The sequence below is a fragment of the Hetaerina americana genome, unplaced genomic scaffold, assembly GCF_022747635.1.
Source record: "Hetaerina americana unplaced genomic scaffold, ioHetAmer1.1.p SCAF_56, whole genome shotgun sequence".
In the NCBI taxonomy this organism is placed as follows: Eukaryota; Metazoa; Arthropoda; class Insecta; order Odonata; family Calopterygidae; genus Hetaerina; species Hetaerina americana.
The window spans coordinates 1,284,516-1,302,813 of NW_027287161.1; the positions used below are offsets into that span (position 1 = coordinate 1,284,516).

Genomic DNA, 18,298 nt, shown 5'->3' on the forward strand with positions numbered 1-18,298 from the left:
CAGAAATTATTTCTTCGTCTAGAACCTACTTTGTGTTCGTGGCGGTCTGCTTTCTGGTGATGCCATTAATAAGTCTTTTAGGTGTCTTAATACACGAGCGGTCTATATTCTGATAAGTAATTCTTTCTTTTGTTTCATTATCACTGTACGTACTTCGAGAAATCTCTTTAGGCAACCAAGTATTGTGAGACCCACTAATTGACCTACACTTTATAATATCGTAATCAAGGAAATTTATCATTAAATTTAAATTTACTCCACTACCTAACCTACTCATTTGCCTAAAAATATCCAAAGTGCTCGAAGATCCTATGAGCCACCCGCACCGACGCCTCAGGGGTGTAGTGGACCCCAGAGCGGTTCAAGGGAGCACGACAAGACCCGGCGAGAGTATCCGACGGCCCTTTTCAGACCCATCAAAGACAGCCGGCTCTTCATAGGCTGATCTTCCAGCCGAACGGCAAAGCCCTCGGGAGACAACGGCGGTTCCATGGCATAGAGGGGTATCCTCTGGCATCTCGGATACCGGAGAAGGAGATTTCCGCGGCGTTGAAGGATGTCGTCGTCTGCTCGCGGATGACTTCCCGCAGGTATTGCATCCACGGTAGTACCCAGAGGCCTTGGCCATGAAAAAGCCATAGACAAAGCTATCAACCTGGATGTCGGTTTGATAAAAGATTCCAGCCTAATCTAATGACTGACTAAAGGCATGTCCTGATGGCCTCTTGACGGAAAGAGATGGTAAACTAGCTATCTTAGGAAATGGAGTTAAAATGAAATTTTTAACATATCCGGGGTTTCAAATTCAGTATTAATATATTGTCGCAGTTACATAGAAATCAGAAATACTATGAAACCTCTTTATAGCGGCCCAAGCCATTATTTACAACCCAACTTACATTAAATGTATAATTTACAATCAAAATTAAATGGAACTAGTTTCTTTTTACGAAGAGGAGAATCGCACAGGTAAGGAGGCCAACTTTGGCGAGGTTGCCGTCTCGACAGGGTAAGATGTGCAAGACTGACGAGTCTTGCGGGGGAAGGTAATTGTGACCCACACTTTTCTCGCATCCCCGGTTTATATATACAGGATGCCTTCCAAAATAAATGCCGTTGAATTTCCCGCGCCGCTCCTATTGGTCGGAATCGAATAACTTGGAGTAGGTGGGGGGCGGAACGCTTTGCCGCGAAACCGATCTCAATGCTCTCCAAGCCGTGTAAAGGGCAGGACGTCAGTTATTGTAAACCTCTGCGAGGTGACCGTGTCACGAAAGACCAACCGAGCGGAAATTTTAAGTGAACTTTTGCAACGTATTGAAATAACCTCATGTTACTAGTAATGTGTGCGCTGAAGTCCTTAATGTATACTTAGAACAGAAGAGGCCCTATTCCACTTCCCCGGTGGATGCCCGAAGTTACAACTCCATCCGTTGAGCACAACCAATTGATGTTTGCTTGCGATTGACTATTGATTGAACAATTAGTTTGCGATTTGACAAGAAGTCTCTAATCGAATTAATATTTTTATCATTGACCTCATCGGATTTAAGTTTGTGTAAGAGTTCATTTTGTGGGATTTTATCGAAGGCTTTTTTGAAATCTAGGAATACTTCATCGATTTGTGTGTTGTTTCCTCCCGATCTAAGTATATCGTGGATGAATATACCTAGCTGTTTTTCGCAAGATCTGCTCTTCCTAAACCCTTCCTGGTCGTGGGTCAGTATTTTCCTACTATCAAGAAATCTTATAATGTTAGTGACAATAATGTGTTCCAATATTTTACAAGATATCAATGTCATACAGGCAGTAGTACTCTAATGGGTAGAGCTCTGGTTTTATGATCTGAGGGTTCAGGCTCGATTTCGGGTTTCTAATTCAGTATTAATGCATGGCTACGCGGGGGCAAAATAGACCAATGGGTGGAGCGTTAAGCTACTGACCAGAGGGTGATGCTTTCATTTCAGGTGACGCCTCTGGGCAGTTTCACCCAAAACTGCGTGATTTTTCGCGTACCAGATGTTCCTGAAAAAACACAGACGTCATGAGGAAATAAACTGACCCCTATACACAGATGTGTAAATTTTACACGCAGTTGTGCTTAGTATCGAGTGAGCTCAACCTATAACGTAATGTAATGTAACTTTCTGGTTGATGATTGTGAATTATACATCTACATCTACATAATACCCCGCAAGCCGCCGCAAGGGCGTGTGGCGGGGGGTGTTAGGTCACCAGCCGTAAAAAAGAATAATACCACATGCAAAACAACAACGTGGAAAATTACACCCACAGCAGTAAAAACACTCAAGCAACAATCCCTTCATCCAACACTCATGCAAACACATATACCGCAAATCAAAAAAAACTGCACCCCAGGATGCAGCACGAAAGGCATCCTACAACACGCAAGCCAGGACACAACAAGCAAGAATGTGAAACACCACTACCACATGAACATGCACCACAAAACACTCTACCCCCCGAGGAGACTCTAAAAGGGAGGGAATGCGACCCAACGTTGCAGGTAGCAGGAATTTGCCCCCGCGGAGAGGGACGAGGGATTGAAAGGGAAACCTAAAAGCAGATGAACAGAACACGAATGAGGTCATTCCGAAAGAATGGGTAATTATAACAAAACACATAAGGTTAGTGGAGGAGCATGCACTTAAGTAGAACTAATCATTTTTTAGACACTGAGGGTGGCAAGTGGAATTTTTACCATCTATAATCCTACAGTTGCTATCCCGTATTGTTCGTGGGAAGAAGGAGTCCTTGAGGCGGATAGTTCTGACATCTATTTCCCGAATTTTATACTACCTTGATCAAAAAGTTCCCGGAATAACCACCGTGTGGCGCTCCCATCGTTCCGATTTGAGTTCTGTTTTTTTGTTAAATTGGTACATCTGTTGTTGATATTCCCTTTAAATCTTAGTGTCATAACTTGACATTTGCAAAAGTTACGGTCGGTTTTCGGTATGTCCATCAGTGCTTCCTGCGATTTTTCCATTACTTCCTCTCGGCTGCTAAAACGCGTTCCCCGTAATGGTTTTTTAACTCGATTGAACAGAAAGAAGTCACAGGGAGCCAAATCAGGTGAATTCGGTGGCTGTTGGATGGTATTTGTTGCATTTTTCGTCAAAAAATTACGAATAATGATAGCACTGTGCGACGGTGCGTTATCATGGTGCAAAATCCACGAGTTTTCTGCCCACATTTCTGGTCTCTTTCGGCGAATTGCTTCACGCAAACGTCTCATAACGCCCAAATAATACTCTTTGTTTACTGTCTGGCCTTCTGGCAAAAATTCATGATGCACTACACCGTTGTAATCCATGAAAACCGTCAGCATTGCCTTCTTTTTTGGCTGAAAACGACGTGGTTTTTTTGGTCTCGGCTCATTTGGTGAACGCCATTCACTTGCCTGATGTCTGGATTGCGTGTCGTACTCATAAACCCACGTCTCGTCTCCAGTAATGATCCTTTTGATGAATGTGGGATCGGATTCAGCCTCGCAAATCATGTCTTTTGCGACGTCAACACGGTCTCTTTTTTGCATGAAATTGAGGTCTTTTGGCACCAACTTTGCTGCTACACGACGGAAACCCAAATCATTAACCACAATGTCTTGGGCGGATCCATAGGCAATGTTCAAGTCCTCCGCTATTTCTCTGATGGTTAATTTGCGGTTATTGACCAACATTTCTTTTACTTTATCAATTTTTTCACCGACTTTCGATGTCGATGGTCTGCCACTGCGTTCATCATCTTCGATTGACTCACGACCACTTCTGAACCGCTCGTGCCACTGGTAAACGACCGTTTTTTTTTAGAGAATCGTTGCCGAAACACTTTTCCAACATTTCCAACGTCCGTGCGCCACTAAATCCGTTTTTTACGCAAAATTTAATACAAGTTCGTTGTTGCAAATTTAAATCCATTTCTGAAATTGTAAAAAATCGCCAACACACACAGAGATAGATGTACTCTTGGCTACGTAACTTTTGCAAATTTCAAGTTATGACACTAATATTTAAAGGGAATATCAACAACAGATGTACCAATTTAACAAAAAAAACAGAACTCAAATCGGAACGATGGGAGCGCCACACGGTGGTTATTCCGGGAACTTTTTGATCAAGGTAGTATGCATGATCGAAGCGACCAATGTATGTAGGAGTACGAATAATGTGCGAGACCTCGGTGCTGAAACATGCGGATCTGAATTTATTTAACAATTTCAATCTTGCATTGAATCGTCTCTCTTCTAATGATTCCCACCCTAACTCCATGAGCATTTCGGTGACGCTTTGCGTTTTACAGTAAGAATTTTTTACAAAACAGGCTGCCCGGCGTTGAACCTTCTCAATTTCCCGAATGAGACCTTTTTCACTCGGATCCAATACGCTACATGCATATTCTAAATGAGTCCTTATAAGAGCGTGGTAACAACGTTCCTTGACCTTCGAGTCTCTTTTGCCGACAATGCGTCTAATAAATCCCAATTTTTATATGCTTGACCGCAGACTAGGGTCTCTCAAGCTGGTCCCTTAAGTCCCTCAAGCTGGTCCCTTGGGTCCCTTAAGTCTTTTGTGAATGTAACACCTAGGTATTTTACCGTATCAACTACTGCAAGGTCAACTCCAGCTAATTTGTAAGCAAATCCCGTTGATCTTTTAAAGAAATTTACCACCGAACATTTATTATAATTTAGTGTCAATCCCCAGTTAGAACACCATTTAGTAATGCAATCTAAAACCTGCGCTAGAATAAAACGATCCTCATCCCCAGATATCTCCCGATAGATCACCGCGTCATCCGCGAACATCCTAATTTTACTTTTCACTTCGCGGTTCAAATCGTTAACAAAAATCAAGAAAAGCAACGGCCCGATTACACTTCCCTGCGGTACCCCCGACGTGACTTGAACGCTGTCGGAACTAGCGCCATCAAGGAATACCCTCTGTTCCCGCTCTGAAAGAAAATCTTTAACCCAACTTATGGCGCCCTTGTTTATTCCCGCGACCTTTAATTTATGAATGAGTTTACAATGGGGAACCTTATCAAATGCCTTTTGGAAATCTAAAAAGATCGCATCCACTTGCCTACCTCTCTCACCCGATAAAAGTAAATCATGTGTAAATAATCCTAATTGGGTTTCGCAGAAGCGGGTTTTCCTGAATCCGTGTTGATTGTCACTTAAAAAGTTAATGTTATCAAGGTTTCTCATTATTGAACTGACAATTGATTGACTGACTGATATGTGCTCTAAGATTTTGCAACAGATAGAAGTGAGAGATATAGGTCTGTAATTACTGGGGTCCTCCCTGTCACCACTTTTAAAAATAGGCGTTATTTGCGCGGTTTTCCAAATCTTAGGTACTTTGCACTCTGTGAGAGATTTGTTAAATATGAATTCAAGTATTCAGGAAGTTCTCTCGGGTTTCCCACCGGGTCAGCGTGGTGTGCACCGACGTTTCGACGGCTAACTCTGCCATCGTCTTCAGGGTGAAGTGCAGAGCAATGAATTCGCCATGTATTTATACCCTGTCGTAGGGTCAGGTGTCCTCCGATTGGTCCGATGTGTTCCCAAGTGCCGAGCCGCCCCGGTGACGTCTCGTACTTTCAATTTTTCTCAGCACAGGTCTCCACGTGCTGCTGATCTGGAAGCCAGTGTCCCTGTTGAAGGTATTCTGTCCTTCCAGTCGGATTTCCACGGCTTCCAGAAGAATCATGAAACGGACCGGTCTCGCCTTGATACGGGAGCGGATACACCACCATAGGAGTTCCCTAGACGACAACGCCAAACAACTTTTGGACCTTCATCTACAGTTGGCAACGCAGTTATCTCCGATGGACTGGGAGTATATCGACAGAGCTACTGCTGCCCAAGGGGAAATGCTGCTCCGTAGGAACACGGAGAGGCAGAAGACCAAGTACGATCGTTTAGACGTGAGGAAGGATTCCCTCCATGCGCCGGAGCAGAAACGAGTCGTCGTCAACCTCTCCTCCGCAGAAATCGACGAAGCCACTTCTTTGGTTCTCTCCAAAGGTCTGAATTTCGTTCCAACATCTCGGAGAATCCCTTACCTGGAAATCTTAGGGAGTGTGGAGCAGGCTGTCCGGAATCTTCCCGTTGAAGCAGCGGAAGACGTCAGAGGGGAAATCTCTATGGCCCTTAAAAGGGGCGTTCCGCCAAAATCCAACATTTCGGGAGAAGAACGACGAGCGTTGAACACCTTGCGCAAAAACATTGCCATTACGGTCCTGCCAGCAGACAAGGGTAATGCCACTGTACTGCTGAATGCTGAGGACTACCACAGAAAAATCCAAGAGCTCCTCCATGATCCAACCTACCGGACCATACCCCGGGATCCCACGGACTCCATTGTAAGGAAAACGATTGCCCTCGTCAAGAAATCTTTGCCAACGTCAGAGAGGAATAGCAGCCTGGTGCCACAGGCGCCTGTTCCACCAAGATTATACGGTCTACCCAAGATCCATAAGGAGGGTACTCCCATAAGACCCATTGTGAGTGCCATTGGGGCTCCAACATACCATCTGGCGAGGTACCTGACGGGTGTCCTTGCACCTTACGTGGGGTCGTGTGAGCACCACATCAAAAACTCCGCAGAGTTCGTCCAGACGCTACGGACCATTAAGCTGGATCAGCATGACATTCTTGTAAGTTTCGACGTTGTGTCCTTATTTACTAAGATTCCGGTGAAGGACACCATACTGCTGCTGGAAGAGAAGTTTGACAGCAAAATCGTGGATCTCTTTCGCCACGTGCTGACCTCGACGTATTTTCAATACCAAAAGAAGTTTTACGAGCAAGTGGAAGGCGTCCCCATGGGCTCTCCATTGTCTCCGGCGATTGCCAATTTCTACATGGAGGAGTTCGAGGAGAGGGCACTTAGAACGGCCCCACTAAAACCGAGGCATTTCTTCAGGTATGTGGACGATACCTTCATCATATGGCCGCACGGACCGGACACCATCACCAACTTCCTTGGCCACATGAATAGCATTCATCCCAGCATCCAGTTCACCATGGAGATTGAGAGCAACGGTCGGCTGCCCTTCCTGGATATCCTAATTGAAAGGAAAGCGGACGGGAGCTTAGGCCACAAGGTGTATAGGAAGCCTACCCACACCAATCTCTATTTGAACGGGAAAAGCCACCATCACCCTGCCCAAAAACGAGGGGTTATGTCAACGCTCATCCACCGGGCATAATGCGTGTCAGACCAGGAAGGTTTGGAGGCAGAAGTTCATCACCTGAAAAATACTTTCCTTCAGGATGGATACACAAGCCGGGAGGTCAATTTGGCCCTTAAAAGGGCCTTCACCAGAAACGACCGTCAGAGAGAGGAAAGAGAAAAACCCGTTGCCAGGGTCAGCATCCCCTTTGTTTCCACGGTATCCCATAAGATCTCCAGGATACTAAGGAAACATAAAGTGGAAACCATCCACAAGCCACAAGGAAAATTGAAGAACTTCCTTGGCACGGCAAAAGACGAACGGGGTTTGAAGGCGCCGGGGGTATACCGGATCCCGTGTGAGTGCGGCCAGGTATACATCGGGGAGACTGGCCGCACAATTGAAAAGCGACTAACGGAGCATGAGCGATGCATCAGACTCCATTACCCTGAAAAGTCTGCAGTCGCCGAACACAGCATCACGCATGGTCATCGGATTGACTGGGGGAGCACCAAAAGACTTTGTCACACGAACGGCTACTGGGACCGAGTGGCGAAGGAAGCCGTGGAAATCCGACTGGAAGGACAGAATACCTTCAACAGGGACACTGGCTTCCAGATCAGCAGCACGTGGAGACCTGTGCTGAGAAAAATTGAAAGTACGAGACGTCACCGGGGCGGCTCGGCACTTGGGAACACATCGGACCAATCGGAGGACACCTGACCCTACGACAGGGTATAAATACATGACGAATTCATTGCTCTGCACTTCACCCTGAAGACGATGGCAGAGTTAGCCGTCGAAACGTCGGTGCACACCACGCTGACCCGGTGGGAAACCCGAGAGAACTTCCTGAATACAATACGCCGGGAAAAACTGAGATCCTTCATGAATTCAAGGTACGGGGCAATGTTTGGAGCTAAATGTTTTATCACCCTAGCTGGAATATTTTAGGGACCCAGGGATTTGTTGGGTTTTATCACATTGAGCAATTTAAGAATTCCTTGTTGGTCCGCGGTTATTTTTTCCATAGGTTGAGTATGTATTGTTTCTTGGAGATATGCGGTGGCAACATCGTTCGTGAAAACGCTTTGGAAGAATGAATTCAGGATGTTAGCTTTACCCTCGCTGTCTCTATGAATTATATTGCTACAATCCCTTAAGCAAGCCACGGTTTGTTTACTCCCATTTACTTCCCTAACATATGTCCAGAAAGCTTTGGGGTCAGTGTCCAAGTGCTCGCAAAGTACTTTGCGTTTAAAGTCCAGTAAAGCGCTACGTAATTGTGTTTTGGTTTCAATTTTAGAGGATCTATATGTGTCCCATAATTGTGTATTCTCAGGAGATGATGTGTTCACGCCTGCCCTCTTTACCCTAGAGTGTAGCATTCTCTGCTTTCGAAGGGCTTTTCTAACGTCTTTATTGTACCACCTGGGGTCGCGATTTGCTTTAACGTATTTTATAGGTATGAAATCTACGATTCCTTTTTGCATGATATTGACAAATTCTGTCCAAGTTTCTTCCACGTTGACATAACTTAAGCGGGTTTTGAACTCGGGTAGTGAAGAGTTTAATTGATTGGCTAAAGATTCAAAGTCTGCTTTATGGTAATTATAAATTTTTCTTTTTGGTTTAACAATCTTTTTTATTTCTATGTCCAAGTGGACATTAATTGCTTTATGGTCACTCAAGCCCTCATCAGTTGATACACTAATAATAAGTTCAGGCGTGTTTGTAAGAAATAGGTCCAACTTGTTCATTCCACGGGTGGGCATGCGTACTGCTTGATGGAGGGAGTTTCTTTAAACCAATTTTATCATGGAATTGCAAGATTCGCGATCGCGGGTCCCAGATTTAACGATATTGTTGTCCCAATCTATACCAGGGAGGTTAAAGTCGCCACCAATTATGCTGATGCTGTTAGTATATTTACGTGCAAAATTGTAAATTTGATCGTTGAGGGTATGAAGTGTTTTCAAATCTGAGTCTGGAGGTCTGTAGAAAGAGCCTAAACTGATGTTGGGTTGATTTGTCCGTAGTAAGGTGCACCAAACACTTTCTATGTTATTATTTTCAAATGAAACTTGCCTGCTTTCAAAATGACTTTTAACTGCCACGAAAACCCCTCCTCCGGGTCTTGTATCTCTATCGTGTCGGTAAACTTTGAAATCTAATGGGAAAATTTCTTGTTCCTTTATGTCATTACACAGTCTAATACTATATCAGCGGAATGAGTTTGGATTATGTGTTCTAGATCCGCTGATTTGCTTTTGAGTCCTCTGCAATTTATAGCAAGTATAGTTAAATTATTTTTATTTTGAATAACGTCCTTATTTGTGACTGACTGTAATTTAGGATGCCTTTGTGGGGAAGTGCGTATCACATGTCTTTCTAAATCATTGCCAGTGTTGCCGGCGACTTTTATATTTTTATTAATAATACCTGTATTATACGCGCTATCCCCAGATGTTACCGACCCACTAAGTGACCTGCCCTCTATCCTAAAAAAGGCCTATAGTGGTCGAGTATCCTATCCGCTACCTTACTCGCCGCTTCCGCCGTGTAATGGACTCTAGATCGGTTAAGGGGAGTCCTGCATGATCGGAGGGTTGGCCTCAGGTCGACGAAGGAGGCTCCTATGTCTGAGCAGAAGAATTATGGGAATACTATTCATTTTTAATGCATCAAAAAATCCTAGATTGATCATAAAAATGGCGGCTGTTCACCCTGTGATTAACTCATTTTATGGCATTTGGGGAACAATGGGGAACCTTATCAAATGCCTTTTGAAAATCTAAGAAGATGGCATCCACTTGCCTACCTCTCTCACCAGATACAAGTAAATCATGTGTAAATAATCCTAATTGGGTTTCGCAGGAGCGGGTTTTCCTGAATCCGTGTTGATTGTCACTTAAAAAGTTAATATTGTCAAGGTGTCTCATTATTGAACTGACAATTATGTGCTCTAAGATTTTACAACAGATAGAAGTGAGAGATATAGGTCTGTAATTACTGGGATCCTCCCTGTCACCACTTTTAAAAATAGGCGTTATTTGCGCGGTTTTCCAAATCTTAGGTACTTTGCACTCTGTAAGGGATTTGTTAAATATAAATTCAAGGTACGGGGGTATTTAGGTATACCTGCAACCGAGCAACCATAAGGAAGAAGAGGCCGATAGGAGATACGATCAGTTAGAGAACATAATCGCGTGTGTTCCTGCAGGGAAACATTTGATAGTGATGGGGGATTGGAATGCGACGGTAGGCGAAGGAAGAAATAGTGATGAGGTCGGGGACAACGGTTTACGCACGAGGAATGACCACGGGGAGAAAGCAGTTGAGTTCTGCAGGAGACAGGGGTTAGTTATAACCAACACTTTGTTTAGACACCACAAAAGACGCAGGTATACATGGAAAATGCCAGGTGACTCAGAAAGGTATCAGATAGATTATATGTTGGTTCGACACAGGGGTAGGAACAGCGTGATAAATTCGCACAGACTCCCGGAAGCGGATGCGGACTCTGACCACGATTTAGTTGTTATGAAATGTAGCGTCCGTTTTAAAAAGATAGGGCAGGGGCGGCGAGTTAGAAAATAGAATGCAGAAGCATTAAATGGTTTGAAAAGGAAGGCGCACCAACAGGCTGTAGAGGAAATCATGGAGGATGGTAAAGAGCTAATTACCATCGAAGAAAAATGGGAAATGATCAAGAAAGGGTTATCGAACGCCGCAAAATGCACTATTGGAACCGTTAATGCTAAAAGGACTATGAAACCATGGATCACGGATGAGATGATTACAAAAATGGATGAGCGGCGAAAATGGAAGAATATAAATACAGAATTAGGCAAAATGAAGTACAAAGAATTGAACAATAAATTGAGGCGGGCAACAAATAAAGCAAAGGAAGCATGGTGGAAGACGCAGTGCGAGAATATGGAAAGTCTGCAGAGGAAGGGGGAAATTGGTGCGCTTTACAGCATAGTTAAATCTTTATCGGGAAGTAAGAAAGGGAGATCAACAATAGCAGTTAGAGATAAGGCCGGTAAGGTAATAGTTGACGCAGGAAAGATCCAAGAGAGATGGAAGGAATATGTAGAAGACCTGTATAGTAAAGAGCTTAGACCAACAAAGTTAGACATTGAAAAGGAACATGACGTAGAGGAAGATAGCTTAGGTCCAGGCATACTAGACAATGAGATAGAAAGGGCATTAAGGGAGATGAAACTAAATAAGGCCGTGGGGGTGGATAACATTGCCGCGGAACTATTGAAATGTTTAGGAAACATGTGGGAGGAGGAGGTTATATGGGCTGATTCGTAGTATCTATGAGGAAGGAATCTGGCCGGAAGGCTTTGTGAGATCAGTTTTAGTCCCTATTCCGAAAAAGGTAAACCCTACATCATGTGAGGACTACAGGAGAATAAGTTTGATATCCCACGCCGCTAAAATTATTCTCAAGATTATAAGCAGAATGATAGAGAGTAGGGCAAATGATTACTTAGGGGATGATCAGTTTGGGTTTAGGAAGGGGAGAGGTACGCGTGATGCCATTGCAGTAATGAGATTATTAATCGGGAGGAATATAGAACACAACCAGGAGGTATTTGCCTGTTTCGTAGATTTCGGAAAAGCGTTTGATAGAGTGAACTGGGAAAAACTAATGAGTATATTGCAGAAGATAGGAATAGATTGGAGGGAAAGGAGGATAATCCGCAACCTGTACATGTCTCAGACTGCTCAGGTGCGGGTGGGAAACGGGGAGTCCGAATGGGCAGTGTTAGGAAGAGGTGTAAGACAGGGTTGCCCATTATCACCGTTGCTGTTCAACCTGTATGCAGAGGAAATGATGAAAGAGGCATGGGAAGAACTGGAGGTAGGAATGAAAGTGGGCGGAGAATTCGTAAAATCAGTTAGGTTTGCTGATGACCAAGCTTTAGTTTGTCAGTCAGCCAAGGGGTTGCAAGCATTGCTGAGTGAATTGGAAATTCACTGCGACAGGTATGGGATGAGAATCAATATTAATGAAACAAAGGTTATGCGACTTTCTAGAAATAAAAATGCCAAGCTTAACATTAGAATAGGAGGGCAAAAACTAGAGCAGGTAGAACAGTTTACATATCTCGGTAGTTTTTTGGACCAACACGATCAAAGTAGCAGGGACATGAGGAGAAGAATTGCGCTAGGCAAAGAGGCTTTCACAAGGAGGAGGGAGTTGATGACAGGGACGTTGGGTAAGGACATTAAGAAAAGACTCGTAAAAACTTTGATATGGAGCGTAGCTATGTACGGCGCGGAAACGTGGTCCATGAAGCAGGAGGATAGCATTGCTGAGTGAATTGGAAATTCACTGCGACAGGTATGGGACGAGAATCAATATTAATAAAACAAAGGTTATGCGATTTTCTAGAAAGAAAAAGGCCAAGCTTAACATTAAAATGGGAGGGCAAAAACTAGAGCAGGTAGAACAGTTTACGTATCTCAGTAGTGTTTTGGATCAACACGGTCAAAGTAGTAAGGACGTAAGGAGAAGAATGCGCTAGGCAAAGAGGCTTTCGCAAGGAGGAGGGAGTTGATGACAGGGACGTTGAGTAAGCATGTTAAGAAAAGACTTATTTAAACTTTGATATGGTGCGTGGTTATGTACGGCGCGGAAACGGGGTCACTAAAGCAGGAAGAAGATAGAAGTAGATTGGAGTCTTTTGAAATGTGGGTGAAGTGAAGGAAGGAGAAGTTAAAATGGACCGAAAGGAAAACATATGAGGAAATAGTTGGTATGGCGGGCGAGGAGAGGGTATTGTGGGGAAAGTGGGTAGAAAGGAAAACAAGGGAGGAAGAGCTGGGTATATTTAATCTATTAATTTAACGACTTTGATTGGGACGAGATTGAGACTTTGGATTGAGAGATTGAATCCTTTCTTCCACCTAATCCTCGCGCATTATATTGAAGATAATTACAGACACCCAAGCCCTAGGTGGAGAGGAGCGAACTGGGAAGGAAGCGACCTCTGGTTTGGCAGAGGAGGACGTTACCCCACCATCATCGGGACCGGCCAATTATGTATGGTGGAGGAGGAGAGGGGATTGTAGGGAGAAATCATAAGAAGGCAGGAAAAATGAATGAAGGGGGTGTGAATATGCAATGGGATGTTGAAGACTGTAATAGAGGGGAGAATGTTAGGGAAACGAGGAAGGGGCAGGAACAGGATAGGGATGTTGGACGGGATGAAGGGAATTAGGAAGTACACGGAGATGAAGAGGGAATTTTGTTGTAGAGTAGGATGTTGGATTGTGTTTTGTTAGAAGAGACAAGATATTTTTTTGGTAGGTCTGTCAATCCAATACCTACCTTAACTAGTAGATTCCCTCTGATAAATCTTCCTGGATAAAAATAAGCGGTGCTGGGAAAGGAACTGCCCACCTATCATGACGCATGAATTTTACACGCCTTTAAGCTTAACATTTGGTGATCTCTACCCTAATGTTTAAACTTACAAACTTGCAAAGAGAAAGGAATGGGAGAATTGAGTTTCCTCCAATACAATCTTTCCTTTAAGCACTATGTTTTGAGTTACGGGACATTTCATGTCAGCACTCGAAAAATATTTGCATTTGGCGGGATGATGTCTTGACGTACCGTGACTAATCACAGAAAATCATTTGTTAATACTATTATCTGGCTCATAAAATCTTTGTCTTCGCTATAAGGTTAATTGGACTACAACTGCAAGCAGGGCTTGCCCTTAATATTTTCTATGAGTATTTTACGGAAATTGCGATTTTAGGTTTCAAAAAAACGTTAACCCCGGAACGGGAACGTAAGGACGTTTTATGAATTTTTCATGACATCAAACCTAATAATTGATCAAAAATTCATAACCTAATTTTTCTGCATGCTTAAGGGGATAGTTTTCATGCTACCAATGCGAGGGTAAATACTGACTAACCTAAAGAAAGGAAATATTTATGCTTTACGAAACTATAAAATTATTGTCCACCTCTACGTAAAGATTAAATATTTTTCTAATTCCCTATCGTTTGCTATTCAATATATAATTTAGGTCTCCTCCTGGAGGAAACGTGACATATCTTCTACGACATGGCCCTGGGAATATCTCGGCTTTGGCAACGCAGCTAAAGGGAGGGAAAATAATTAAAAAGCAGAATAAACCGTACGAAGAACGACCATGTCCATCCCGTTAGGAATAAAACTCAAGGGAAATGACGACACAGTAATTTATTGCCATCAAAATTAGTAAGATGGTATTTTTTAAAATCATACACAAAATAGCAAGTACAAAACTGAAACACGATTAGCAATACAATTAGGTACATGGGCAGGTTATTATGTTGCCTCGATTAAAATACAGGAAATTTTCGTTGAATAAACCGAAACTGACGGGAATAAACAATTGATAAAGTAGATCTTCGACTAGAAGAATATCTTCATATAAATTTCAATTAATATATTCTAATGGTTGCAGCAACGACCACTATGACACCTGACAAAGAAATAAGGGTACTTAGTATTTATTTTTATTTTAGATAAACAGACAAAAGTGTTTAATGAATCATTTCGTCAGTTAAGAATTACTAGCGGAATTTCCTGATGACAATTAACGGTATCCGAAGAGTCGCATTCGTTAGAAAGTTGAGGTTTTTATTAGCTTTTCCAGTCTAGCGAATTTTTTTATTGTATTTCCAAATTTCGGAAAACACCTGGCAAATCAGAAAATAAATTAAGGTTAAGGAGTGAGTAAGGTAACAAGCGGGGATATATCTCCCCATTGGAGTCAAATGACCCCCGCAAACGGTTCATGATGGGCGCATTGCCCGGCAAGGAATAACAAGCGAAATCGCCTGAAAGCAAGCTCTGAGAATATTGACGGCTAGCACCAGGTGACCGGAGCTGGCGAAAAGAGATTGGCTTCAGTCTTTGGCTCCAGACGCTGGTGATGATTACTATGGGAGAGCACTAAGATATTTTTGATTTAACAACTAAATGGAGATTTCAAATTGCGGGTTTATACTTGGTTGTTGGTTTAGGAACAAAATCAAATATTTTCTCAAAATAAAAACGGAAAAAAATGAGCAAAGCTACAGCCGTGAGCACAAAAACATTCAGAGGAGAAAGTATTTACACCCTTGTTTTGGCATGAAGTACGAAACGCAGCCTCAATTAGTGAAATCTCAATGTACTACCTCCGATAAGGCCAGGGTTACGGAGAAGGGACGAGGAATTATTCGCGGATGAATTGCATCTCCCGAACGCATCGCAATATTACGGTAGAATACATCCTGACATCAAATTCTGATTCTTCCGAGTTTTCTACGCTCTTCCCGGTTTTGTAGGTCAGCAGACTACCTGAATTTTACAAAAAGTTAAAAAAAATTACAATGAAAAACAGAACATATTCGCTTAAACACACAAAATCTCCCACTCAAGTTTGAAATGCACAGTGACCCTTGTTAGAGACACGCTCGCAATTTCTTCGAACAAAAGCAATTAGCATAAAAAATATAATATTTTATCGCATTTGACGGAGGTACGTGCCGCAGAAGTAAAATCACAGTGAAATCTGAGAGCGCGAAACTTGCCATAGCCACTGCGCACCACAAACCCGAAAGGGAGAGCGTGATTAGACTAAGATAACAGGCGGTTAGCCATAATTTCTCCTTTTCATTGTTATTTTAAAACTTATTCTGCTTAATCTCGCTTTTTTCGCCCCATTGGGCACCCCCGAGAGCATGGAATTTATAAGTATATATGGTGGAAATAAGAATTTCTTTTAATATACATCAAATAGTTATGGAGCTTTCCTCGAAAGGCCATTTTAAACAGTATGTTTTACACAGATTAGTCCTTCTGCGGGACAAATCTGTCGGGCGGGATATTTCGGCACTGTTCGTTGATAAGAGAATGCCTTTCCCTTCAGTTCGGATATGTAGGAATGGACTGACGGGATTGACTGACGGGATGACGTCTAACACGCACCCATCAAACTTTCCCGCCCTCTCCTCCACTTATTTCCCCTTCCGCGTGTCTTCGTCGACCGTGTGATGGCGAAGGAACGGAGTAAATAAGTACCCTACGCAATTAATTCATTGGATAAACAACTTGAGACTCAAGCATAAAGAACATCTGCTGTGGATTTATGTAATAAGACATTTATTATCAATATGCTGGCCATTTTTTTAAATCTCTATTTCTCTGCGGACGATACTACGGTATATGATACGATATGTGCGGTAATACAGGAGCAATACCTGTATAAACGTTTTGCTCTTCGTTGTGCTTTACAGATGTTACATTTCGAAGTAATAACTGTATGCCCAAGTATTTTAGTTTTTCCAATATTCAACATGTCGATTTGATAAAATTGCCTCCTTTAAAAAGGAATCTCTCTCAAACCTAGAAGGTAAAATACATTAAACCTATTTACTAGAAGTAGTAGCACTGGTATAACATACATAATTTGCATTTCTTGAAACGTCGATATTCACTATTTACGCATCACCTCCACTAAAAGTAGAAAAAAATAACTTTTTCAGTCAATTTAAGCTCGTCAAATGTATAGTATTAAGAAAAGCACATACCCATTTCGATCGGCCCTCTTGAGTTGTAATCGAAATTCATTGCAGGGCACATGTGGGGGTCGACCGACCACAAGGCTCGCTGCTGCTGGTACTCTTGGCCTTCCGTGCCTTCTTTCCACCACGAAATAACTTGCACAGAACAGAGGGGGAAGAAGATGTTGATTTGGAGGATCTGGACGACCGCGGGGTGCGAGGCGTCGACTCACTGGAAATCCTCGACCGAGACTGAGCAGGAATTTGGTAATGCAGGCTTTGACGGGGTGTTATCGGCCCATCATTAACGTCAATAGGAATGGTCGAGAGGTCAATACGATTTTCCCTAGCGATAGAACTTAAAATGGGATTCATTGCCTCATCGTTTGCAATTCCTCGACTCTCTTCATGGTTCAAAAGTTTATGGATATTTCCTTCATCGAGAGCCAAATTCAATAAACGAACTGTATTTGATTCTATGTCAAAGTCAGAAACATCGACTTCCATATTGGCGTCTTCACACAAACTCGGATTCAAAAGTCGACCGTCATATTCTACCCCTTTGCCGAATCTTTGTGCTTTGCGGCGGACGCCCCTGAGAACGCAGCAATCACATAATTTACTCGTTTCACATCCCGGGGTGTCTTGAGCGACGAGTGGCTTAATCACTTCTAATAGTTCACATCGAACGGTTTCATGGGGTCCGTATTCCTTAAGACACTTACATTGAACATGGTTTTCTAGACAATGTGATATTGAAGACATATCTCCAGCATCGTCAGGACTTCCAAAATTAAATTGAACGTCTTCGAACCCCAAAATCTCATCATAATCAGTGATCAGTTTTTCTAAAGTTTCGGGAGGAGATATTGAGAGCGGACAGTTCATTAAAGAATTTGACCCATTCAGTTGAATATTATGGTGATGTTCATTGGAAATACTTTCTGGTTGCATGATGTCCAGGAACTCATTAGAGATATCTGGATGTACGACAGCGGTGCCTCCGAGGAAATCAACATCTCGGTTTAGATTTGCTCGCTGGGTACCCGCGTTGAAGTTGCTGAACTGCTTTGCTTCTTCTTGAGAAAGCACTTGACTACTTTGATAAGAAAGGGCGTCGCTCAAACCATTTTTGAATTGGGCCCTCCTCTTTCTTCTCCTTTTCCTCCCGCCACCACCTTTTTTATTATTTTGAGCTGTCGCTAACTCTTCGCAGCCCTGCTGTAGCATTTTCTCTGCGTCCTCGGAAGCCCTATCGGAATTCATGTTAGCCTCATAGAGAATGCCGTGAGATATAACGTCGGGGACACATGTTATCGGAGGTTCTTGACGCATGACGTTAGGATTTCCACTGCTCCCATTTTCTTCCTCGATTCTCGAGTAATCAATATTATCCCCATTCGACTCCTTTAGAGCAGTACCACCTACGCCTTCGTTACCAGAGTCAGAGGTGATCTTGTCATTGCCTTCCAGAGGCTTAGTTGATCGCGCCTGCTCAACATCTTCATGGGAAGTGTTATAT

At 43.0% G+C, this 18,298-nt stretch overlaps 1 protein-coding gene across 1 annotated transcript; it reads left to right on the top strand.

Annotated features, from left to right (window-relative positions):
- The first annotated feature begins 5,733 nt into the window (after positions 1 to 5,733).
- Positions 5,734 to 9,466, top strand: LOC139694823 (uncharacterized). The gene is made up of 2 exons (XM_071593340.1): positions 5,734 to 6,531; positions 9,458 to 9,466. The coding sequence occupies exons 1-2, from the start codon at positions 5,734 to 5,736 to the stop codon at positions 9,464 to 9,466; spliced, it is 807 nt and encodes a 268-aa protein (XP_071449441.1).
- The last annotated feature ends 8,832 nt before the right edge of the window (positions 9,467 to 18,298 follow it).

Bases quoted from the DNA above. Each gene is read 5' to 3' on its own strand.
- LOC139694823 (XM_071593340.1), top strand. From the start codon at position 5,734: ATGAAACGGACCGGTCTCGCCTTGATACGGGAGCGGATACACCACCAT.